Raw genomic sequence first — 25,641 nt, 5'->3', positions numbered from 1 at the left:
CTGTGATTAATATACAGCTTTTCAATCCATCACTCTTAGGTGCTGCATTCTCTCAGGGGGAAATGGAAGAAAAAGTAGAGAGAGAAGACTTTAACATACACACCTGCTATCTTGGCATCTATCAGGTTCTGGCCAAATATGAACAGGGAGGGAGTGCCATATGTCAGACCCGAACAAGCTGAATAGAGGCCCTATTTCTAGCATTCCAAAATGGACTCTCTGGGTTGTTTTTTTACGCCAATCAGACGTCAGGGGTGGCTACCTTTTACATGACGGAAGTGGCCTTGCTCGTATGAATAGTGCGTGTCTGTAGTCTTCATGTGTTCTTTAGAGGATTTAAAAGCTGAACTCCTCTAAGAGACTCCATCCACTGAGCGTGATTGGCAGGTGTTTTCTTTCACCATCAAAACTGATTTGTGAGCTCAACACTGAGACTAAAAGAAAGTGGGCCTCCTTACAAGTGTAGCGGTCTGAAAACAAGGGTGCCGGTAAGCATATCGGCGCCCTTGTTTCCGGACCGCCACATTACGAGTCTGCCGCTGCGCCCGACAGGTCTGACCCTATGGGAATGGGGAGTAACAAAATCTGATGCGTGACTTCCAGCGCCACCGGGACTTGTAATGTCCCGGTGGCACTGGGAAGTCAGGCACCGGATCCAGTGTTACGGGGTCGCACCGGTGGGTTACAGCCAACATCGTAATGAGGCCCAGTGTCTTAGCGGTCAACGGATTTAAAAAAAACATGACTGACTATAGGCCCCCCGATTTTAAAGTGAGTAACCATATCAACCTGTAACGCTGTAACGCTATAGGCCAAATCACATTGTGATTCGTTTTGTTTTTTTGTTTTTATGTAGTGCAAACTAGACAAACAATTGTATCTGATTGTTGTACACAAATTTCAGTAAAAACATACAGCCCGATTCATGGAATTTGTTGCACACTTCAAAGTGAATTTGCACTGCTGAAAAGTGTCTTTGCACTGCCGACACAAACCCGGATTCATGGAACTGTGCAAAGTGTATTTTTGCAGTGCAAACTTCTTTTTGTACTGCAAAAATACACTTTGCATAGTTCCATGAATCAGAGTTTGTATCGGCAGTGCAAATTCAATTTTCAGCAGTGCAAAGTTACTTTGAACCGTTTAAGAAATTCCATGAATCGGGTTCATAATGTACATTTTTACCAAAACTAACAACATCAATTAGAATATAATCTAATTTATTTAAGTGCCACAGTGGGTGATACGGAAGAATTATGGCAACATTTTCCAATCATGAGATGTGATATTGCGCATACCTAAAACCATATCGATACAAGCATTTGAACAGTATGGCCCGGTTTAGAATGTTTCAATTGCCAGTAATAGTGTCCATCTTTTGCCTGGATTTGACTAGAAAATAATCTGTATTCTAATGCCAGCCATTAGTTAAGTACGCTTGTGAAACCCCAAATCTGGAGCTTGATATTCTCAATAACATGTTGGCGCGTCATACTTTCTAGAACGTGCATGCCTGCATTCACCTATCACCGCAATCGGTGGAAATTCTAGTTGATTCCAATTGCATCTTGTATTTGGTTCACACATTAACTTTAGCAGTGTCCTATAATGTCTATAGGTTTCAGATCGACCTTTTAATTAGCTTGTAAAATACCCCCTTCTTTGTTTGTCGGGTCATCTTTATTTACGATCATAAGAAGATTCTGTTAAATTATACACTGCAACTGAATATAGCCGCAGCCATTTTGGAACTGGTACATTTACTTGCTTTGCCATGGAGTGGTGGTACCTTCATCCATAATTGTGAGGTTGATCTACCACCCACACTCCACTTCTCACCAGTACACACAATACACAGAAATGTGGGGTTCACAACTGCAGATGCAGCACTTCCCGAAAAGTATCAACTAGCCAATGAATCGATGCCGCAGACGAAGACACGCCGACTCACTTACCCACAGATATGGTCCAAACAGCAATGATTTTTGTGAACGCTTTCGTTCTCGAGTTGAAGCGGCTGTGGTGGATGGGGTTTCGGATGGCGATGTAGCGGTCCAGGGAGATTGCGCAGAGGTGCATGATGGATGCCGTGGAGAAGAGCACGTCCAGATATATCCACACCGCACACAGTTTTCGATGCAGAGGCCATTCATAATCTACAACAATGATACATTTTTATAACTACAGTTTTTTTTTCTCCAAAAAGGCAAACAAACAGTAAAGAACTTGAAAGATGCTACCTTGAATCAATCAAGCAATCAATCAATACTTTATTTCGACCAGTAATAGGTCATAAAGGTTGCATATAAAAATAGTAAAATTCACAAATAAAATACACATCATTGATTAAATGCAGTAATACACAATAGATAAAACTAAGCGCATTAGAAAATAGAATAAAATCGCCACTATACACAAAGTGCTCCTGGAGAAGTGCCTCCTGCAGATGAATGCTTGAGCCGCTTCCTCTATGCCAACAGAAAGTGCCCCATACCATACAGCACATCAGGATCACCAGCCAAACAGAAGTGCAGCACTGTTGAGATCTTGTTGCCATTAAGAAACATGACGAGGGGTAACAGATATTTAGACTTCAGTAGGGCAGAATGTTCAAATGGCCCAGGGTAAAACGCAATCCTTCAGTAAGCCAACTTACATTTGGTTTTGCAAGCTGTTTTAAAAAAAATTGTATTTGACCAGACTGCCATGTTGCCGATTGGCTAGGTCACAGCAGTAAAAAAACAGGGGCATGCGAGGGGATTAAAAGTATGTTGCTGGTAGAATCGTTGGGTCACTCCTCAGGGTAGACTCTTCTGCAGGCATTGAACGTGAAGGTTTTGCGCAACTGTGTGCATGAGTTAGCAGTGTTTGGTCCCTCATTAGAGGAGGAGCTTGCACGATAACAGTGGTCACAAGGCCTCTTAAAGAAGACGGTTTAAATAGCCTTCTTGTCGGATGAGAGACTAAGTAAAGTTATCAAGTGGGGCATGGAGGTCCCGGACTTTGTATCATAGGTGATGAGGTTGATCTTGCTTGATCACAAATTACCTTTGGTACAAATTGTAGAGTCTCTCTCTGCCAGTAAGCAAGGCCTGTACCAGTAGGATTTGATACGCAGAACATAGGATTTTAACTGTGTCTCTTTCTTATTCACTATACCATTAGAGCTCTTGCAGGAATAGGGTGATGGGGTCGATGCAGTGCCATCTTAATAATTTCTGGGGCCCTGGGCACAGATAGCCTTGGAACCCCCTCAGAAACCCATGTCCTACTCCCACCCCCCTCGATACCCATGTCGCCCCCCCCCTTGAAATCCATGCCCCCCTCCCAATGTGAAAAATGTAGGGATTACATACCTGAAGTCAAATTCAAGAGATACTCATCTAAGCTTTAAATGGATTATCTAGTTGTTAATAAAATATAAACATTATACATCTCTGTGATCTGTTTCCCCAAGAGGATGCCATATTAAGGACATTTCACTTTGTTTTGTCCGAATAATGTATAACTTTTGAAAGAAAATAAAGGAAAATGATTTTTAGCAAGCATTTATTTAACAGTGGGAGAGAGCACTGGCAGAGCACGGAGCAGCAGAATCGTCCGAGACTTATTGCTGCTTGATCTTTAAGTCACCGTAATGGAGCATGTCGCGTGCCTGCCTGCTGCAGGCACATGTCGTTTCTCACACTCTCAGCACATCATTTCGTGCCCAGCCCAGCCAGCCGCCCAACCAACATATTAACACATGGGGATACCCCTTCAGTACCCCAGGTAGGGGGGGTCAGGCACGTGCATAAAGACATCATTGTGTCGATGTGGTTTATAGGTCATCCTTAAGAAAGTTTTAGCAACCTGCTTGGGCTATTGCTGCAATATGTAGACTACGGTCCTTGGTGTCAAACAGCTGCTCTATGCTGCCGAAAGGGTGCATGATTTTGAAATCAGAAAGAAACAGTAATTTTGTAGAAACAAGTGCAACTGTGTAAATTAGGGCAGGAGTAGCCAGATATTTTTTTAAGAGCATAGTTTGTTTCAATAGTTCCTGGTACATTAATATTTGCTTCCACTCACATGTTGCAATAGATTGTATTGTATACTATTATTATTTACTGCTTAGTAAATTAATGATGTTCTTATTTTTTATTAGAACTTGCCTTGCATGTGTCTATTGCTAAAACTGTAAGTGTGGTTAAAGAAATCAATAGCATGGCTCCCAGTCCATGACAGTCAGTGGATGCATGATTCAAAGAATGCCTTGCAGTGGTCCACTGCATCTTAACTAGAGCACTATGTCCCCAGCAGTCATTCTGACAGTAGATGTCAGGCCCGAGAATGTCATTGTTTCAGCTCCATGTTGATATTTCAATGTATTGTGCATGTTCCTTGTGTCTGACAACTTTTAGCTGCAGCATGTATCATAACCATAGATTACAGTGGAAGCATTTTGCATTTTACTAGAGATGAACACATTCAGTGAAAAATTAGAGTTTTTGCAAGGCAGTGCAATTGTTTCCTTGATGTTGCACAAAGCTGCTGCTTGGGGTAGGGCAGGTGGCTGCATGCGCTTCACTTTTGTCAAAGCTGCTTGTGATATTTCTTGTCGGGAAGAAAGCAAGAGTGTCTAATCCAAGTAACATGACTTTGTGCGTATGCCCCAACTCATCTCTGGAGCATACATGATAGGTGATGATCAGAGAACTAACAGGAAAAAAAAGGCTGTAGTGCAAACAGAGAAACTGCCAATCCGGCAGATATTATGAAGTGGAAGTTTTGGGAATTTTCTTCAGCAAAAAATTTATAATAACACGCACTGCCAAAGCCAATACGTTTGATATGATATGATATGACATTTATAACGCGCCTATACACAAGTGTTTCAAGGCGCGACGAGGCAAGGGAGGGGGAACAAAGGGAGGACAGACAACGATCATACTAGGCCAGGTGTCATTCAGATCGCGCAAGTGCATGGGGTGGGGGAAGGGAGAAAGTGCAGGGGGGAGGGGGAAAAGGGACAGTGCAGTACATGGGAGAATAATAATAACAATAACTAAAGTAACGGCCAGCAGGTAGCAAGGGCAAAGGTGAGTGCAAACAACAGGTGTCAAGTGCTGGTGGTGGGGCTGAAGGGATACAGAAACAGTCCCAAAGAGCAGGGGATGCCAGGCAGGCAGTGCAGGTGTGTGTGTGACTGGCGGGGGGGGGGGGGCCTGGGCCCAGGATCAGAGGGTGGCCAGGTAGCCAGTGCATTCTCCAAATCCGCCAGGAGGTCAGCAGGGGAGAGGAGGAGAAAAGGCAGAAGCAAAGAGAAATGGTTTGAGGTGCTTCCGGAACCGTAGGTGGTTTTCCTCAAGTTTCAGGGTGGCAGGAAGGCTGTTCCAGAGGGAAGCGCCAGCCGAAGAAAAAGATTTACCACCAACTCGTTGCTTGGAGAAGCGACTTACCCTGAGGGAGTTGGAGGCGGATGAATGAAGAGCTTGAGAAGGAAGATATTTGGGAAGAGAGAGTTGAAGGTATTGAGACCCCAGAAGGCCTTGTAGACAATGCAGAGGGTTTTGAACTTGATCCTCGCAGCCACTGGGAGCCAGTGCAAAGATTTCAGTCCTGGAGAGATACTATCCCTGGCTTGGGGCCAAGGACAAGTCTCGCAGTCCTGTTCTGGATGAGTTGCAGAAGGCGGAGAGTAGAGGAAGGCAGATTTAAAAAGAGGCTGTTGCAGTAGTCCAGCCTAGAGAGAACCCGAGCTCTGGAGACAGTGAGCTTCTGGGGGAAGGAGAGGAAAGGAAGAATACCTCTGAGGGGGTGCAGCTGGTAGTGTGACTTCTTAGAGACATAAGAGATGTGAGGAGAGAAGGAGAGTGTGGAGTCAAAGATGACCCCGAGGTTTTAACCTCACAGGTTGGAGCAGGAAGAGGGCCAAGAGAGGCCGGCCAGAGAGTGACAGGAAAGGAAGGAGCGTGTGTGCCGATGAGGAGAATCTCAGTCTTACTGTCATTAAGGCAGAGGTCATTGGTGGCACAACATTCCAGGATAGCAGACAGACAGTCAGAGATGAGAGACAGAGAAGAGGTGGCGGAGGGCAGCCTGAACATGAGTTGAGTGTCATCCGCATAGCACTGAAAGTTAGGGCAGAGAGCGGCAATGCGGTGGGCGAGAAGTGCTACGTATAGGTTGAAAAGCCAGAGCGAGAGGTAAGACCCCTGGGCGACACCACAGGTAGAGAAAAAGATAGCAGAGAGGAAGGGCCCAATTTGTACCTGGGTGGGTCAGTCACAGAGGAAAGAAGTCAGCCATGCCAGGGCCTGACCGGTGATGCCAAGGTTATCACAAAGACATTTGAGCAGGATGGTATGGTTGACAGTGTCAAAGGCAGAGGAGAGATCAAACAAGATGAGGACACAGGGGGTGTTAGAATCAAGGTTGGAGAGCAGGTCTTCATGGATGTTCAGGAGAGCAGTTTCTGTGCTTCTGGCAACTCTGAAGCCAGACTGATGGTCATGTAGACAATCAACAGATTCAGCGTGGAGATTAAGCTGGGAGATGGCCAGTTTTTCAAGTAGTTTGCCCAGGAAGGGAGTGCTGGAGATTGGGCGATAGTTAGCTGGGCAGGAGGGGTTGGCAGAGGGTTTCTTAAGAAGAGGGTGCACAAAGGAGTGCTTTAGGAGGGATGGGAAGACTCTAGTAGCAATGGAGTGGTTGCAGGAGTCGGCCAGGGCAGGAGCCAGGGAGTCGGTGTGGTCCTTGATGGTTTTGGAGTAACAGGGGTGAACCTATTTTGATGAGACTTTCATAGATCAGACTTGTCTCGAAACTTTGTCAGCTGAGAACAGGGGAAAGGCATAGAAGGAGGGAGGATAGGTGGCTGCAGAAGGGCCAGAGGAAGAGCAGGGAGTAGAGGGAGGGAGGAGAGAGGTGAAAGGCAGAGAAGGAGGGAGGAGAGGTGGCTGCAGAAGGGCCAGAGGAAGAGCAGGGTGTAGAGGGAGGGAGGAGAGAGGTGGAGAGTGAGGACAGGATGTCCTGAGTTTTAGATATGAAGTGAGAAGCCAGTGCCATGCAGAGGGCCTGGGAAGGGACAGGAGAGGTAGAGGCTGCCGCTGGATTGGCCAGTTGCCTGCAGATTTTAAAGAGTTCAGCCGAGTTGTTAGATGCCACAGAGACGCAGACTTGGATGAGAGCTCTCTTCTTAGTGAGGACAGAGAGGCAGTATTGCCTTTGGAGCAGGCAGCAGGCCAGTTTGTCAGAGGATGTACATGAAGCACGCCATTTCCTCTCGGCCACCCTGCACTTACGTTTAAGGGTGACCAGGTCAGAGTCGTACCAGGAGTTGCACTTGGCTTTGGGCTTCAGGCGGATTCTCATGACAGGGACAAGAATATCCAGAATATCAGATATAGCAGAGTGGAGCGTGGAGAGAGCTGTGTCATGGTGAGAGTCAGCCAAAAGAGGAGGAGGGGGTGAGAAAGTGGCAAAGCCTCAACTGACATGCGCTTCATGGGTCGGATGACCGAGAAGGTGGGTGGCAAAGATGGAGGTGGCTTGGCATGAGAGGTAGAGAGGGTGAGCTGGGAGGAAAGGAGAAAGTGATCACTCCAGGAGAGAGGAGTGGTGAGAGGGGCAGAAAGGTGAAGGTCTGAGGAGATCAGAACATCCAGAGTGTGCCCTGCAGAGTGAGTTGGGCCAGAGGGGAGAAAAGAGAGTGAGAGAGAGTCGCAGAGGTTGTGAAAGAGTCCAGAGGGAGGACAGGAAGCATCCAGGTGGATGTTAAAGTCTCCAAGAAGGAGGAGTTGAGAGGTTGAGACCAGGAGTGAGGAGGAGAGGTCCGCCCACTCAGAGAGGAAGGAGGAGATCTGACCAGGTGGCCGTAGATAGCAGCCACAGTAAGGGAATGGCAAATATAGAGGATAATCATGTGTGTGCTGTGGGAACTTTTAAAACAATCTTATCATTTGCTTTTACTAAGCCCTGCCTATTGGCTTTGCCCATGCTTGTTTTTTTTGGACCCAGACCAGCGTCCTGAATGTTTATAATCTGCAGCTTTTGTAGCTTGTGCATGATATTGATCCAGAAGCGATAATTTCAGTGCCCTAGTATGTGCCACCCAATGAGCCATCTGCAGGGTGTGGGGGGGGGGGGGGATTCTGAGCCTAGTGAGCTGGCTGTCACACAAGGCACTGGGATTCTCTTGGGTGCAGAGGTCCCTCCATCATTCAACTGAGGCAGTCTGTCTCTTTATTGTGACTTACATAATGTACGTATGATGCATCTTTTCAATTTGGAGAAGGACAAAATGTCAGTAACGGGAAGCGCAATATAGTCCTGGCACTGTAATGATCAGACACTGCTTGGAGATACTGTGAAAGTTTATGCTCTCATCCACTCTACGCACTCATCCGTAGAACGGATGAGTGCGTAGAGCGGATGAGTGCGTAGAGCGGAACGGGTGATGTATGTGGATGGAACGAGTGATGCATGTGGATGGAACAAGTGATGCATGTGGAAGGAACGGGTGACACATGTTGATGGAATGAATGACGCATGTGGATTGAACGGGTGACGTATGTGGATTGAACGGGTGAGGTATGTGGATGGAACCAGTGAGGTATGTGGATGGAACTGGTGAAATATGTGGATGGAACGGATGAAGTATGTGGAAGGTACTGGTGTAATATGTGAAAGGTACAGGGAAGTATGTGGATGGTACGGGTGAAATATGCTGATTGAGTGCATAAAACAACTTAGAAATACATGGAACGGTTCGGTTTATCAGATTTGAATGCATGGAACGGATTGGAGTGCGTGGAACGGATTGGAGAGCGTGGAGCAGATTAGAGTGCGTGGAGCGGACTGGAGTGCGTGGAGCAGACTGCAGTGCGTGGAGCAGACTGGAGTTCATGGAGCAGACCAGAGTGCATGGAACAGATTGGAGCGCATGGAACGTTTGAAAGAGCATGTAACACATCATATCACATCTCCACACTTACTCTCCTCTTTACACCACCATTCAACTAGAACACAGAGGGTATAGCTGTTCTCATACCAACATCTGCCTCATACTCCCCATCACTCTAACTAAACACTGCTGGTTACACACACCCAGGCAGGCGTTCTCCTCAGGCCTAACGCAGCCACAATCGGTCTGGATAAATCCTGCCAGAACGTACACATACTCTTGATTTCTCAACCACCACACCTACCGCTAAGAAGCAGCTATTACACGAATGCCACACCAACTGCACACATATCCGGTGCTCACATGCACCTTTGACTCTCTCTACCCTCTCTACTGACTTGAACTTCGGTTCCCAAGGGCGTTCAATCTACCAGCGCTTTCAGACCATACCAATGATACATAAGGCACTATATAAATGCAAAGTAACATAACATAACATTTAAAACAAGCATTGGTAATGCAAACAGTTTGGGCTTTTATTTAGGCATGAGAAAGGCACTTTGGCACAGCCCTAGTGGTATGAACTGGCCATTGATGGTAGCAGGTGCGAAATGGTGTGTGTACTTGGGCATCTAACAGCAGTACCCACTACTTATACACAAGACAAAAATGTTGGCTTTGTAATGCTCTTTTTAACAGGACCACAGTGAAGAACACACATAATTATACATTGAGTGGCTAAAGGCACACCTCGTAAAGGCATTTTTATTACACCATTAGCGGGTTTACAACTCCAATTAGGTCATAAACTCTAAAAAGAGTGCTTTCAAAGAAAAAACTGTCAGGCACTTCGAGTGCAAAGGTTGATGGTAAGGCATGATTAAAGCAAGCTCAAAGAGTTCCCATGAGGGGGTGCTTGGAGCAGGAACTGGGTGAAATGGCCATGGCCAGTCAATGGGGGGGGGCAAATAACCAAACCACACCTACAGGTTGTGTGTTCCTACTTATATGCCAAGGTGAATTAAACAGTAATTAACAACCCTTTTATTACACACTGCAAACAAATTCAACCCGGTTCATCTGCATGGCGCACAGTGGCGTGCTTTCACTTTTGCATTTCCGGTGTCACATCTTCCCTTAACAGGCATATCCCACGTACAGTTGTGGCCAGTATATGCTTTAGACAGAGAGTGTGTGTGTGTGTGGTTGTGTATGAGAGACACATCTGCCTCGGTTCAGAGACGTATGTATCCTATATAAAGTCATATTGATCAGGGCTGCAGGTGCAAGGAACGTGTGCATCCATTAATATGCAAGAGCGACACCTTCTGATGATCGCCTTGAATTACTTCTGCCTCCCTGCCTCTCCCGAATCCCGCACAGTCTCCTCAAGAGATGCTCCATTGTAAAGCCATTTCCTCTCGCAGTGAACTAGGAAATAGCCTCCCACGTCACGCATCCACAAGAAAATCATGCCGCAAGATGGCATTGCCCTGCAAGGACTGATTGAGAACCATTTCTCTGCCCACATGCCCACAATACTAACATACTTAGAAACTCACATCCCAAAAAGCACAGAGAAGAACAACAACTCAAACACACAGCTCCAAGGTACCTTCGACACTCCACAAACTCATTTACATGACACATTCCTATTGGAGGTCTGGGATCCTTTGACTACACACATTTCCAGATAAAATGAAACGAGAACCAATACTCGGTGGCAATGTGGACGATGGCCATGGTTGCTGCTGTCTGGCTCTGCCTCCCTCTGCTGGCAGTCTGTTTGCTGGCAGGGTGGCACAGTGCCGGCAGAGCACGTGTCTTGGGACACGGCTCTGAGTGCACTTTACATTCACGAACGCATGCAATTGCTCACGGGCACCCAGGGGACTGGGGCACACAGCCAAAGAAGGGGGGGCGGAGAGACGGATGACGCTGACGCAGGAGGAGGAGCGGAGCCTTTGCCTTCTCCCGGAGAGGCAGGGCTTCATTACGCAGAGACATGCCCCGTGCTTTAATGAACTTCTAGGCAGCCTGCGTCATATGTGCTCGTACAACAAGGTCACCGCCAGCACAGAAGCACAAGCCCATAGAGTTCTTATGTTGGGCGGGGAAAGGCAGGAAGGGGCGGGATTACCCATAGATATTAGCATAGCTATGGGCAGGGAATGGGAAGGCTCATAAGCAGTGGCGTATATAGGCTTTCTGTTGCCTTAAGCCCAAATAAGTTCATGCACCCCCCCGTTGCCTTAAACCCAAATAAGTTCATGCACCCCCCCCGTTGCCTTAAGCCCAAATAAGTTCATGCACCCCCCCGCACTTTACTCCACCTCTGCCAAATTCAGCACCTTCACCAGATTCCGCCCCTTCAACAAACTCTGTCTGCGTTGTCCATACTACGCCCCCTCACCCCCATTTTGTCTCCATAGCATCATAAGGACGTTTTTAAGGTTCCAGGGATCAGAAAGTTATAGCTATTGCTTCCTCTCTATTAACTCAAGCCTGTTATCTTCTGTGCTATGTTAGTTGAAAGAGTGTTTTTAGATCTCTGCTGCCTAGGATTTGGAGAAGGCAGTGTGTTCTACAGTTCAGTGCACTAGAGGTAATTGTTACTGCAAATTGTCTACTTTTGGTTAGGTCTGAAAACAATCTTTTAGAAGAAGTGATAAGAACATAAGCTGACTGCTAACTGGACACACGCGAGAGAAGGTTGGAATGAGGAATTTTGGTTGTAATGCTAATATTTGTTTTCTCTCACAAATGGACTGCTGTCCCTCTATGAAAAGCACCTGGTCAGTAATACTAATGCAACATAAATACATTTCCACATCATGTCTTGTCAAATGGTAGAGTTTACATATGAAACATATGGCGGTGGTACAGGTACATCTTAAACAAATGTTCAATAAAAAGAACTCAACCACCTTCTCATGGTTACAGCTCTGGTGTTAGCAGGGGGCAACATAGAAATAAGCCAAGTTACCTGCTGCAGCCGATGTACCACCAATCCCATGTGCTGGAACACCATTAAAATATGGCAAAAGCACAAGTGAAATGATTAACCCCTGCCTGGGCATAAACACCTCAGTAGAGTAAAGACGGTTGGAGAAGGTTCTTGGATATTTGGCTGTGCATTCTCGCGGTGAAGAAATGGATATGGGCGACCCTGACCATTCATGTGTGTGAAGCAACCACATTCCTCATAGCTGCACAATGCAGGCACCCTTTATAACAAATCAAGTGGTACATACTGTTTACATGATCGCTGTTTGTGCAATTGTTCAAGATATCCAACACTCCAAGAGTTATACTTAGCGATGGATGGGGCGTTCCAGCACAATATTACCTTTGTGGGTGTGGTTTAGGCTATGAGTCTTGCCAGCTTGCGTCTAAGGTAATTTAAAATGTTAACTCCGAGAGTTGGTTGAACGGTATAATACATAGGAACATTTTGAGATGTGTGGGTATCAATTTAGATATCGTGCTGTCGTTTGAAGTACCGTTTCACAGTAGAAATCCGACCTTGTATTTAAAATAAAATGAATATAAAGATGACTTATAAACATCACAGTTATGCATTGTGTGACATACTTTGCAGTTGATTCTCCTGGTATTGCTGAGCGTGGAGCAGAATGTCATCAACGACACATGATAAACCCAGCAGGGATGCCAATTGCCTGCTTTGCACGGAACAGCTTATGTAAAGACAGCTGAATGGAAACAGTGTGTACATTTGGCACACAGTTTTTCTCACCCTTCTATGGCTTTGGGTATCCTTTCACAGGTTTCTTGGTGCACTTGCGCATTCAGATTTATTATTCACCATTTTAACTTCTCTATGATCTATTTCATGCTCGCACCTTTTGGGCGACCACAGACCTCTGAAATGGTATGCAGCGGAGGTAAATGCGTTTACAATTGTAAAATGGTCCATAATTTTTAACCTTTAATTTTCTGAAGCGAAAACCCTCATCTTAAAATACATGTTATGTATACGAATATAGAGGTGATTGTATAACACAGTGGGCCTCGTTACGACCTGTGCGGAATGCGTTAAACGCATTCCGCACTATTACGAGGTTCCCTCGCGGGACCCGATGTGGACGTCTGGTTTTACCAGACGTCCAGAGCGGGTCCCGCGAGGGGACCAGGGAGGTAACAACGGGCCGGTTGTAATCACCCCATTGTTAGCTCCCTCCCCATTCCCATTGAGCCCTATGGGGGCTCAAATGGGAATGGGGAAGGTCCGGGGCCAGGTTCCCTGAAGGAGGAATTACCGGGCCCTCCAAACTCAGAATGGCCCAGTAATTTCCCATTCAGGGAACCCGGACCCGATTTTGGAGGCAGCAAAGGGCATGGCTACCTCCAAAGTCATAATGAGGCCCAGTGTATGTGTGTATGGATTAGAAATAATTCAAAAGATATGGTGAAGTGGCACCAATAAACCCAATGAGGTTTTGGTTGTTTTGCATATTTAACAGCATTTTGGGAAGATAAGAATGGCCAAAGAGCTTTATATCTGTAATATATATCTCTGACACTCCGACGCGTGATGCGGGAATTCTGACACTTTCAGAAGAAGAATAGAGTCTGATGGGACTCATTTGAAAACTACGTTAATGTGTAGCTGAGAAATAAGTTGATGGATATTGCCCTGATCTGAGGAAGGCACATGGATCGTGCCGAAACACGTGTCATCAAATAAGGGGCCATTAATAAATAAATCTTGAAATTTTTGGCAACAAAAATTCTCTCAAAATTTGTTGTGGCGCAGTAAGTTGATGCGTGCAGCCTCTTGGATTATTGTTACAATCGGAGTGGGGGAACTCAGTGTCTCCGGTTTTCCTGCACGCACCATTGCGACACCACCTGAATGGTGATCAGAACTTCAGTCGCGGAGGTCCAAGAGTGATTTGTTTCAAAAAGTTCCCTGTATTTCTATATATCTGTGTGTGTTGTATGACTGAATCACTAAATACCAAAAGCACACTGGGTTTGGTACGCGTTCCCTTTTTTGGTTTTTAATATGAACAAATGTCACCCTTACAATAAAGCTTTTGCAAATATTACGCATATATAGTTTGGCCACAAAAAATGTAAAGATCATGGTGGATTGACTGCTAACAGCTCCAAATTACTTGCAGTGTTGTGGATCAGCCACACTCAACACAATTGGCTTTATTTTAAAAAATAGCAACCATTACATTGACAATAAACTGCAATGAAATGATGCTCCTCTGGCATCCTGTGTGCCCAGTGGACCTTGTTGTAAATACATCTATGCTATGCATACCCAAACAACAATGTATCCATCCTCAAATGTGATTTCATCTGTGCCCCTCTCACATGCATTTCCTCCCTATGTGTTCTTTAATCTGTACACGAATGCAATAGTTTGGGCTTTATAGGTGTCGCAAATGACACCTAACAGGCCAAACTGAAAATGGCTAGCCCGATGACTGTGGCATACTTGCAAGGTCGCCCAACCCCATTTCAGTAGATGACGTGTGCATTTTTGCCTCCCTCAGGGTGCTACGTGGACTTTGTGAAACTTTCTGCATTCAGACTATAAATACCCCCTTACAGAAGTGTTAGTTGGGTGCAATGTCACAGTTAGGAAATTAACGCAACTTCGAGTCAAAGGAATCCCCCGGGCCTTCTTCACGTGCAAAGGGAAAGCGTCTGGAAGCGCGCTACCGTTTCACAAGAAATGCTAGGCAACAGCCTGCCATGTTTCCACCGCGTGAAATAAAAGTGGCTCCCCCTAAAATATGTTTTGGCTGACGGGGGAAGGGCTGGACGAGGGACCATTGAAGACGTCAACAGTATGTTTTAAGACTTTACAGTGAGAGGCCCTCTACTGTAAACATTATTTTAATTTTTAGTGCCTATTAATTTCTGAGTATATTTCACAGAATTAACACCAGGATTTATGAGGTTAAAGTGTGGTTACAATAATAGGACAATCCACAACGTGTTGGCCTTTTTTCAGGGCACGTACTTCCTCTCAATGGGTGCTAACAACAACACGTGTAGAGCAATACCTTTTCCTAGTTCCTGCTCTTATGAAAGGTACGTGTTGCTGACACACAGTAAACCCTTTTTACTTGAAACCGCTCATTTCACAGTGCCTTTTCCGACACATGACATCTTGCTAGGTTGTATGAAACCTACACGAGGAAGCACACTCCATGACCTTAAAAGCAAACACCCACAGATATGCATTAGCCTAAGAAATGATGCTTTTAATATGTTTTATAACAATTTAGGACATCAATTGTAGCTCACTAGGGGTTGCAACCGCTGGTAAACCCCCATGTGATCTCTGCAACTGCCTCTGTGACCCCTGGGGAGGGCTTGGATTTCAAAAAGAAATAATTTCTTTTTGAAGTCAATCTGACTTCAAAAAGAAGTGATTTATGTTTCGGTTTTCCGTAATGAAAATAATTGCTTTTCAAAGTCAGTCACAGAGACTTCAAAAAGAAATGATTTCATTTTGAAATCCGAGCATCCCCGAAACTCCCCATGACATGGATGGCTCTGGCTCCTGTCCTCTGCTGCGCATGACAGTCCTTGCGTGTCAGCTGGAGCATGGGAGCCAGAGTCATGCATGTAGAAGCCGGATTTTGGAAGAAAAGGACAGTTATTTAAAGTGTATGGGTGTGTGTGTGTTTATTATGTAATGTACCTGTGTGTATATATTATGTGAGAATGAGGGGATGATGTTTGGGTGGCTGGGCGTGCTTGTGTGAATTAATGGTGAATAAGTGCATGTGTAAATGAGCAAGTGGTGTGTGAATGTCTCTGCTTGTGTTAAATACCTGAATTATGTACCAGTAATCATTATTACTCCTCGCCCCACTCTTCCTTGTTGCAGTACTTGACTGAGGTGAGGAAGAGGGATGTTGAGGTGATACTGGCTGAGTGGTTGAATTTGGGGGTTGGAGGAGGAGAGTGGGAGGGAGAGGGGATGTGTGGGAAGGGTATGGCAGGAGAGGGGTGCGCTTAATCATAAAGGTCTATAATAAGGTAATAAGGTAAGCATGATAAGTGTTATTACCGGTCTAGTCTGGCATTTGGGTGCAGCCTGTATGGCATTTTTCTCACTGTGGCATAGCATATATTCTGGGCATATATAATGAACTAAGCATTATAAGTGTTATTTCATGGCTAGACTAGCATTTTGGAGCAGCTAATCTAGCAATTTCTTACTGTGGCTTGACATTTTGTACTGCTCATTGCTGATAAAGCAATTATGATGCACGTAATTACCTGGCTAGACTGGCATTTGGGTGCAGCCAGTCCAGCCCTTCCTTACTGTGGCATGGTACATTTTTCTGGGCATCTATGATAAAAGTAACCATGATAAGTGTTATTGCATGGTTGGATTGGTATTTTGGTGCAACCCATTTAGGTATGTCTTACTGTGGCATGGCATTATTTACTGTACATCATCAAGGCTACAGCAAACATGATAAGTGTTATTACATGTCTAGCTACATTGCGCAGCCAGTTTTTACATGTTTTTTAATTGTGGCATTGCATTATTAATAGAAAAGTGATAAGATAGCTCAACGGGTTGCGCGATCGCTGTTTCAATCTGTGTGTGATCTGCAGGTTCGAATCCCAGCAAGGCCAACACAGCCTTTCATTTTTACGAGGTTGATAAATGAGTACCAACTTTGGTTAGAAGGATATTTGTATTTAAATATGTGTTTGTATAGTGCCTTGGCAAAAGCGCTATACAAATAACAAATCATTATCATGAATCAAAGCATTAATACTCTGGTGCATTGTTGGTGACTTGCATCTATTGGATTTTCTTTTATACTGTAATATAACACAACTGCCAATGTAGGGGTTCAACATATCATATAATAATAATAATAATACCTGACATGCAGCTAATTTACTGGCATAATATGGAAATAACTGGCTGTAGAATGCTGATGTGGCATATCTAAGGCAGTGCCTCGGCCTATGTTGATTCTATTGGGTCAAACTCAATATCACATCATGACCCCATCCATGGCATATGAAGGCAGCACGCTTGTTAAAATGTGGTTGGTATCCAAAATATTCTTATCTGCTTTAGTGCCTATTTGGTATTTTAAAAATTGTACATTTGTGTACTTTTTTCACGCCGACAAGCCACTTCTGGAGATGTCACCAGGGTTAAAGAGGAACGGATGCCATGATTTGATTTGATTTGATTATTTATAACGTGCTCATGACGGACTCAACCGTATAGCAGCACAGCGGATATTAAAACAGTCATAGACTCAGCAGGATAGTACAAAAATCAAAGCAATTTTGATAACCTCGGGGTCTCCTAAAAGCCTTCCCATAGCCCCTTACTTAAACAGAAACATCTTAAATCCTCTGCGAACCCGAATGAGCTTGTCGAGAATCCTAATCTCCCTAAAGATCCCGTTCCACAGCTTTGGCCCAAAAACTGCACATCTTCTGTCTCCCCTTGACACACATGCTGATGGTGGAACAACCAGAAGCAGGCGAGCCTTTGACCGTAGACTCCTCGACGGTTGATAGCGACCGATCTTATCTTGTAAATAGGGAGGTGCCAATCCATTTAAACATTTAAAAAGAAGGCACGCTGTCTTAAACTTGATATGGTCTTTCAACTGTCAACCAGTGCAATGCTCGTCAGAAAAGGTATACATGGTCTGACGTGCCTAGACAGCAGACCAATCTAATTGCTGCATTCTGGGCTTTTTGGAGTGCATATAGTTGTTTGGCCAGAATGCCCATCAACAGACTTATTACAATAGTTCAGATGGGCATTTGCTAAAGCGCCCCCCACTGTTGCATGATCTTCCTCTGGTATAAAGAGCAGAACCTGCCGTAACAGTTGGAATGAGTAGAAAACTGCCTGAACCTTAGCTCCAACCTGATAACCTGAAACTCGCTGCCAAGATTGTCCTGCCAAATGCAGCCTACATCTTTTATCTTGGAAGCAAACCCCCGCTTCATACCTCGGAGCGTGGGGGTTAACGAGTCTTTAGCAGTGGTAAGTAGGTGTCTGGGTCCGAAACAGTATGAGCTCTGTTTTAGACGCATTCAGCTGATTCATATGCATCAACTCACTTAGTTCTTTCAGACAACGTTTAAACCTGGCAAGAGTTTCCACTAAATTTCCAATTTCGATGAAACTCTCAGTGTTATTCACATACTTGTGCTACTTCATCCCATGACACCTCAGAAAATTCATCAATGGTCTTAAATAGAAATGAAAGAGCAGAGGTGACAGCGAAGATCCTTACGGAAATCCACACCCCGTCATGATGCCGGTCAAGTGGCACAGTCAAGTGGCACAGCGAGTAGAGCGCTCGCTTTGACACCAGTGCAGAGCCTGTTAACGCAGGTTCGAATCCCGGCAGGGCCAAACTCAGCCTTTCATCTTTCCGAGGTCTATAAATGAGCACCACACACCGTGGGTAATAATAAGCAGCGCTCAGATACCTGAGGGTTCGTAGCGCTATATAAATGCCTTATTATTATTATTATGATAGGGTCTGAGATGTAACCTCCCAGTTGGCCAAGAATGATTTGAACCACTTGATGGCCTGCTCATATACTTTCCCTACCACTCTCAGTCGATCAAGTAGAATACGGTGGTTAAAAATCTCAGAGGCCGTAGAGAAGTCCAACATGACTAAGAGTGATAGCTCGTCACAGTCCGTTTCCTCTAAAAGATGGTACTGTACGGCCAACAAGGCTGTCTCTGTTCCGAACTTAGTTTGGAAGCCTGATTGAAAGGTGTCCAACAGCAACTCATTTGCCACGTGATCCTGCAGCTGGAAGGTAACCACCTTTTCCAAGATTTTTCCAGGCCATGAGACTCCTGCAATTGGTTAATAGTTTTGGAGATTGGTGGAGCCTAGGCTCGTTTTTTTTAACAGTGGGTCAAAGTAGAGTTTTTTAATGCCTGTGGTACTTTGCCCTGGTGCAGGGATTTATTATCCGGGTCAAAGGTCATGTAACATCACTTCCTATGGTGTCATAATGTGTGTGATATCACTTCTGCTATCCCTGGCATTTTGGTGAATCATCGTCCCTGATAACAACCTGTATATTTGTTGTGCTAAACACTGTTGTGGTACATTTTGATAGACTACAATACCGATAGTTGTCCACCAGATGGCAGTGTAGAATACCACTGGTCTTGGCTTTGCTCAAAATGATGACATTCATTGCACTAGTGTCAAGCTACATTGTATAATTCCTTTATTTTTGGCAAATTCTTCGTCAAAGAGGTAGTTTGTCGCTGTGCCAGTGTGTTGTAGGAACAGTAAAGATACCTTTTATTGGACCGATAAAACAATTACAAGGTGGAATTCCACATTAACTTTCGAGGCCATGCTCGGTGGAACAGTCGATGTAAAGAGAAGGCAATTTGAGGGCTATTTTAGGCATTGTTAATTTTTGGTATTATTGGAATAATTCCATAGAGGTGCTTTTGCTCCCTGGCGCTGTGCTGTCAGGAATGTAAGTGTGGAGAGGAGTGCACGCTACTCTTTTATTTTATTGTATCTGTTAATGTTCCTGCTGCTTAGACATGAGCAACACGCAGGTCACAGGTTTGCATCCCACATGAGCTGAGAGTATTTCATCTTTCTAAGATTGATAAAACGCGCAGTGCAGAATGCGATAATCGCAACATCTTTTCCCAACTAGACATCTATTTTTTTATTTATTGAGAGTATTATATAGTTGCAGTTTACAACTTTTCACACTAATTATATAAGTAAAATATAGTGAAATATCATTAACATTTGAAAAGATTATACATATAAAACCATGTTTCATGACTACCTAGTCGCTATGAATCAGGTAGCGCTACCTTCATCTGAAGACTTACCATTGCCTCCATTTCATTGACCCTATATAGGAGTTTAGTGTGTTCACGTGCATTGTTGATTATTGAATAGCAAACGGTTTCATTATGCTCTCCCAGAATTCCACAACTGCAAAGATCAGTGACTCTTGCCTTCTGGCCAAGCATCGCACCCACAAATCTTCCTTTGCGTATGAGTCCCCCACTATGTACGAAGCGTTTCTCGATACACAATCGAACGCAGGGGTAAAGTCTTGAAATAAAAGCATGGGACTCTTTAACATACGCAGTGGGATGTGGCGTCACCAGAAATTAGCATATCAAGGTGACATATGCACAATTCATTCAATTGGCTTTCCATAGCCATCCACATTGCCAGGACGAATGGCCATTGCCTTTCTTAAAATCAACACCCACCAAAAACCAAGAGAGTATATTTTCTTCTAATAGTGTTTGAAAATGTTAAAAGGTGTGCATGTTTTAAACTCCAAGAATCAATACCAATGTTTGCCCTGGAACATACAGTCCCAAAATATGTCATTTCAACTTAAGTTTTATTGTATCGTTTATCAGGTTATGCAGTGCACTGGTGAAGTGCCTGCCCTGCAAACCTGGTGACTGCGATTTGAATCCCAACGAAGACAGTCAAATGTTCTCATTTTCCACACAACGTATAACATACCCAGGGGGACTGCGTCCACCCTCTGAAAAAAGTGGGTGGACTCCGTCGGCCGCGTGTACCCTCGACTTGTGCCCTGATCGAACGTCTGCAAGGCTCAGCTGAGTTAGTCTACAGCACCTTTCATCTTTGATGAAATTCGGTGGGGGGTGGGGCAATACTGCTTAGCAAGGAAGCTGTGCCTTATCCTCAGGAATGGTTTCTAGTGCATGGACTAGACCTTTATGGCTCTGCTGGGTTCACTGTGTTTGTGTAAGTCATGAATTCCTGCTTGGAGGTATAACTGTTTAATACCCCAGGATTTTCCCAAATCCCAGAGCATGGCTTTGGTGAACAATTCTCTTCTTGGGGTACCCCATTCCTTGTCCCAGTCTGTTTTCCAGTCGACTGCATCCATGAAAGTAATGCAGCTACTCCTGAATGTGTACAGGGCCCCTGCTACTTTCCTTCGCTATTTCATTACAAATTAGGATATGTATAGGGATGTCATTCCATATACGTATTTTCGAAGAGAGAATGCAGGCCCTAAATGTTCACATACTAGTCCTAGTTCTAATATTAAGGCACAACGTGCGGTGGAGTCTGGCATCGCAAGCACACTTCTCAGGATTCTCCCATCCAATCAAGTCTTTCCTTGCTACGGTTCTCACTACATTCGAGCCCATAGAGTATGCTAGTATACCTTCCCTAGGCCTTCAATGCTGTACCCGTGAGGCTCAGAAATAAAGTCCCTTCTCTATGTCTATGGCCTCATGCAGAGGTAGCTTAATGAGACACATTGGGAAATAAGGCAGACAGTTAATAATGGCGGGCCCAAGATCACAATTTGTCAGCGGAGAATGTAGGGTCTCCTGACTCCAAAGTCAGCCTCACCAACGCATGCAGAAAACAGACCCTTTGTGAAAGTTCCTAGTTCAAGAGCACAATTCAAATAAAAACGAAACAACCGTTTTTTGATTTGTTAGACTACAACTGTAATGTGGGGTGCCAAAGGCTGGAAAGACGGGATTGGGTTAACATTCCACACCGGACTCAGACCTTCACGAGAAATGTATACCACGCACATTAAAGGTTTAAATCACTTTGCGGCCAAAGACAGTGGCGCAGGCAGCTTTTGGCGCCAGGGAGCGGAGGATTTTGAGGACACCATCTACATTATAAATAATTCCAGGGCATAGAGGCTGGTGATTTTTTACTGCAGGCGCCTTGATGTTGATATTGCTCCCGAATGAGCACGGGCGACCGAGCATAGTGCGGGAACCCGAACAAAGGCAGTGGCTTCTCTCCCAGAGAAAATGGCACAACGCTGTTAAAATGGCATATTTTAAAGCACCATTTTTGAGAAAAAACTTGGAAAAAAAGACATGCAATTTATTTTGTTGGGTCACGTGAAAAATCCAACAGATGCATGGCAAGTCACTAACAGTGCAAAGAAGCATTGTGCAACATTTTCACTACGTCTGTGCCCACAGTACCGGCCATTCCTGCCGCTAAATAACACATGATGGAGCCCACAATATATGCAGTTTACAATATGTAATACAATGTAATAGCACTTTATTCACATTAATTAAGAGAAAAAGTATCAGCAAAGCTGAGATGAAACATTCCCACCACACACGTGATGATATACCATTCATGTGTGGAGGTATAGTGTCTGACTTGGTTGTATTTTGTCAATATATCTGATCCATGTTTCCCCATCTGATTAGTGTAGGGTCATCCTGGATGGTTTAGAGTTTCTGCGGCTATTTTCTCCTGTCTCACCACTTTTACCGAGGAGAGATTGGATTTTCTGTTCATCTTTTAGGTTTGGGAGGCTTGTGATCTTTTTCTCAAGTTTCCCAAAATAACGCGCGTCTCATATTAGGTGCATTTGGTGCATTGAAAGAGAAAGTGGACTTGATGGTCGGTATGCTCAGTGTTGCACTGATTCCTGATCTGGCATTCCTCAGCCTTGCAAGTTTTTCTGTGTCTGTTGGCTTCAGTGGCAGTCTGCGATTGCTCATCCTGTATCTTGTCATTTTCTGTTCTGTGTTTGACATTTTTAACTGTTAACAGATATTCTGTAATATTGTAAACACTCTTTAATACAATATAACAATTAATTTTGTTCTGTGTCTCTAACATGTTCATGATGCTTCGATTCCCAATTTACGCCATCATTGCAATATACCGCATCATGACCCTGTTAAACGTTGTCATACTGCCCATGTCCACATATATGCTAACATTGTCACTATAAAACTATGTCCATTCAGTGCCCACTTACTCCCACTGTAAAACTCCTCTTTTCTGATCCTTTGGTCCACGATATATTTCATCATGCCCAGCAAAATGTGTTCATACTGTCTATGCTCAGATATATGGCATTATTGACACTATAAAAGTCTTTCATGAATGTGCCCAGAATATATGGAAGCTCAGTTACCGTAACGCACAGGTTGCTGATACCTTTGTCCACAATGTATGTCTTTATTTGCCTTTAAAACAAGTTTCATACTGAATGTTTTGAATTAATTGCCAGTTCAGACAAACATAAAATGGAGTGGAGCTGTGCAGAGGTGTTTGCAGTCTCGGCAGTGATTACTGCTTTCCAGTCGTTCTACAGTTGCTACTGTTTCTTTGGGCTGCCAGCAGGAGGAGTTCACTTAAAAACCCTATTCACATGCGGAGCAGCGCAGAGCTGTGCAGAGGTGTCTACAGTTTTGGCAGTATCCGGCGAGTGAGGGCGGAGAGCCAGATTGTTTCCATTTTAAATTGCTGCAAGTTGTCTGATGACTCGTAGGGGACAATAAGGACAAATGTTATGGTAACTCACTTTTTACTATATGTGCTGCCCGAGTACCTCTCAGATGACCTTACGGCTGCAAGTACTCTACTTTGTTGTTCATCGTGTTCGCTTTTCTTTGTGTGATCACTTTGCCTGTGCTGTGCCTGCAGGGAAGTTGACTTAGTGTCGGATGTGTCAATGTTGGCCCCTGTAATCTCCCACGAGTAGGGGAAACGTGTCATACTCTCTTTGAATTTTAAATCAAATCAATGGGTATTCCCAAATCCCCTTCCAATTCTCAGGACTTAACAGAAATTACGCTCCACCAGCCAGACCCTCAGAATACTGGCAAATGGGAGGTATCTTGCCCCCCTCTGCCAAACATGTGCGTTGATGCGGGTGTGGAAGGGAAAATGGTGATTGTGCACCTTTAGATGGTCTTGCTCCTCTGGCTAAAGCCAAAGTGGTTGAATCTCATAGGAACCTCATTAATAACTCACTCTCGCATGTGGATAGTCTACCCAGGAACGGGTTGGAGACAACTGTTGTGGATGAGTTTTCCTTCCCGGTTTTGGCTCGGCGTTTAGACACCATGGACTGAGGGTATGAATCCCTCAATTTTAATTTACGTGAAGTGAGGCAGATAATGAAGGATCTAAGTGGGAAAGTAAACTTTTTGGAAGAGTTCATTACACTGATTACTATGAACCAATGGCCCCAGGTAAACCCAGAAGAGCCTTGTGTTACAACAAAAATATGGGAGGGAAACGGTCAAATCCCTGGCAGAGGTACCCGAGTGTGGGAAGAGGTTCCAGTAGTGAAAGAAGTACTCTTTCCATCAGTGCCTGCCTTTGGTCTGGAACGAAGTGCTATCGGGGGCGAAACCGGTCCGATCATTTTAAGTAGTAGTCACATTGAGAACCACCCCCCTATTAAAAGATCAAAAATCAAAGCCAGGAAGGGTAAAAATCTAAAGAAGCCAATAGACTGTAAGATGCCCTCAAAACAGAAAAATAGGGGCTCTCGGAAATGTTTAAATCACTTGAGGCAGCAGTGAGATAATGTCATAGTCCTGGCTTGCGAGGAAAAAGTATTGAAAAAAGTGACTACTAACAGGGTAGAGGTAAATGGAGCTCAGGGACCACAGCAATGCAGTGCAAAACATTCCAATTATGGCCTACTCCAGGGACAAGGATTAAGTACCCACCCTAGGAGTCCAATTGTTGTTGAGAGTCCCTCTTTTTACTGAAGCAACATCTCGGCCTACTCCCGAGAGGATGAAATATTACAAGAAAGTTTGCACCCACAGCTCCTAGATGAGCATGAGAAAGCGGATTCTGTAACAGTGAAAGGTTAAAGGTTCTGGTAAATTTTGTATTAGGAGGGATGCTAATTTGAAAAGTACTGAAAGGGAACACAGTAAGTCTGCATTTAGCATCGAATAATAATGCCAGGGGTGCACTAACAGACTGTACGAATCAGAAACCTTTCTCAATATTTTGTAAGCCTGTTAGTAAAAAAAGAATCGGCTAAAGCAGAAAAAGTGGTACAAGGAGGTTTGCAAAAGGTATACCCCTTGTTACGCACCATTGACGAGAAGATGTCGGGCTTAGCAAGAAGCTCAAAGCGACCTGAGTCTAAATAAAAGCAGGTGCACCTTAAAGACCTCAAAAGGAAATCCTATAAGGGGAGTCTGGAATCAGACTGGGTAAGTGAAGTAAATAAGATAGAAAACTGGTTTTATCTGAGTCGTCTTTTTTAAAGCTCTAACAAGGCATGATGCTGTAAAGGCGCACCTACACTTACAAATGATTAAGAATGCTCTATTAGCAGAATACAAAGTCCTTCTCTCCCTGGGATTTGACGTTTTAGAAGGAGGGCCCTTTGACAATTTAATAGCTATTGACATTCAGGAGAAGGGTACACAGCAGGGAAAGGGAACAAATAATAACGGGTCGGTTGAGTTGTTTAATCACCATGGGCAGCAAGGATCGAAAGAGAAAAAACAGGTTACCTATGATAGACCTTTCATGGGAGAGTTCCCTCATCCCTTACAATGGTGTCAACAGCAGCAATGATTGGGAGCAGTGAAAGACGGTCCTTGAGATTGTATCCTGGAACTCTACAGGTTTTGCAAGCATTTTGGGAAATCAAGGTTTGTTGGCAGCATATGACATAATCTGTTTACAAGAGACCCTGTTGATGGATACCCCGCTTATCGAAGGTTTCAAGGTTATGTTTATCAAAGCCTAGCTAGGTACGAGGGGCCGCCCCTATGTGGGGATCCTTTCAGCAATTAGACGTAATCAGGGTCTAATAGTGCGCCAGATTGAGTCAAATAGAAGTGATATGCTTGCAGCTTTTTTGGAGTTGAAAAGGCAGGGTTCTGGGGTGACTCTGCAGTGCTTATTGGTGAATGTTTATCTTAATCCAGAGAATACATG

At 44.4% G+C, this 25,641-nt stretch overlaps 1 protein-coding gene across 1 annotated transcript in view; it reads right to left on the bottom strand.

Moving 5' to 3' along the window:
• The window catches only part of HTR2A (5-hydroxytryptamine receptor 2A), a 598,195-nt gene that overhangs the window by 425,708 nt on the left and 146,846 nt on the right, over positions 1-25,641 (bottom strand). The window contains exon 2 of the mRNA XM_069640123.1: positions 1,956-2,156. Within this exon, the coding sequence (XP_069496224.1) occupies positions 1,956-2,156 (201 nt within the window). The remainder of the gene's footprint in view (positions 1-1,955; positions 2,157-25,641) is intronic.

The sequence above is a fragment of the Ambystoma mexicanum genome, chromosome 7q (genome assembly GCF_040938575.1).
Source record: "Ambystoma mexicanum isolate Mex_15411 chromosome 7q, UKY_AmexF1_1, whole genome shotgun sequence".
Lineage (NCBI taxonomy): Eukaryota > Metazoa > Chordata > Amphibia > Caudata > Ambystomatidae > Ambystoma > Ambystoma mexicanum.
This window is presented reverse-complemented; position numbering and strand designations above follow the sequence as displayed.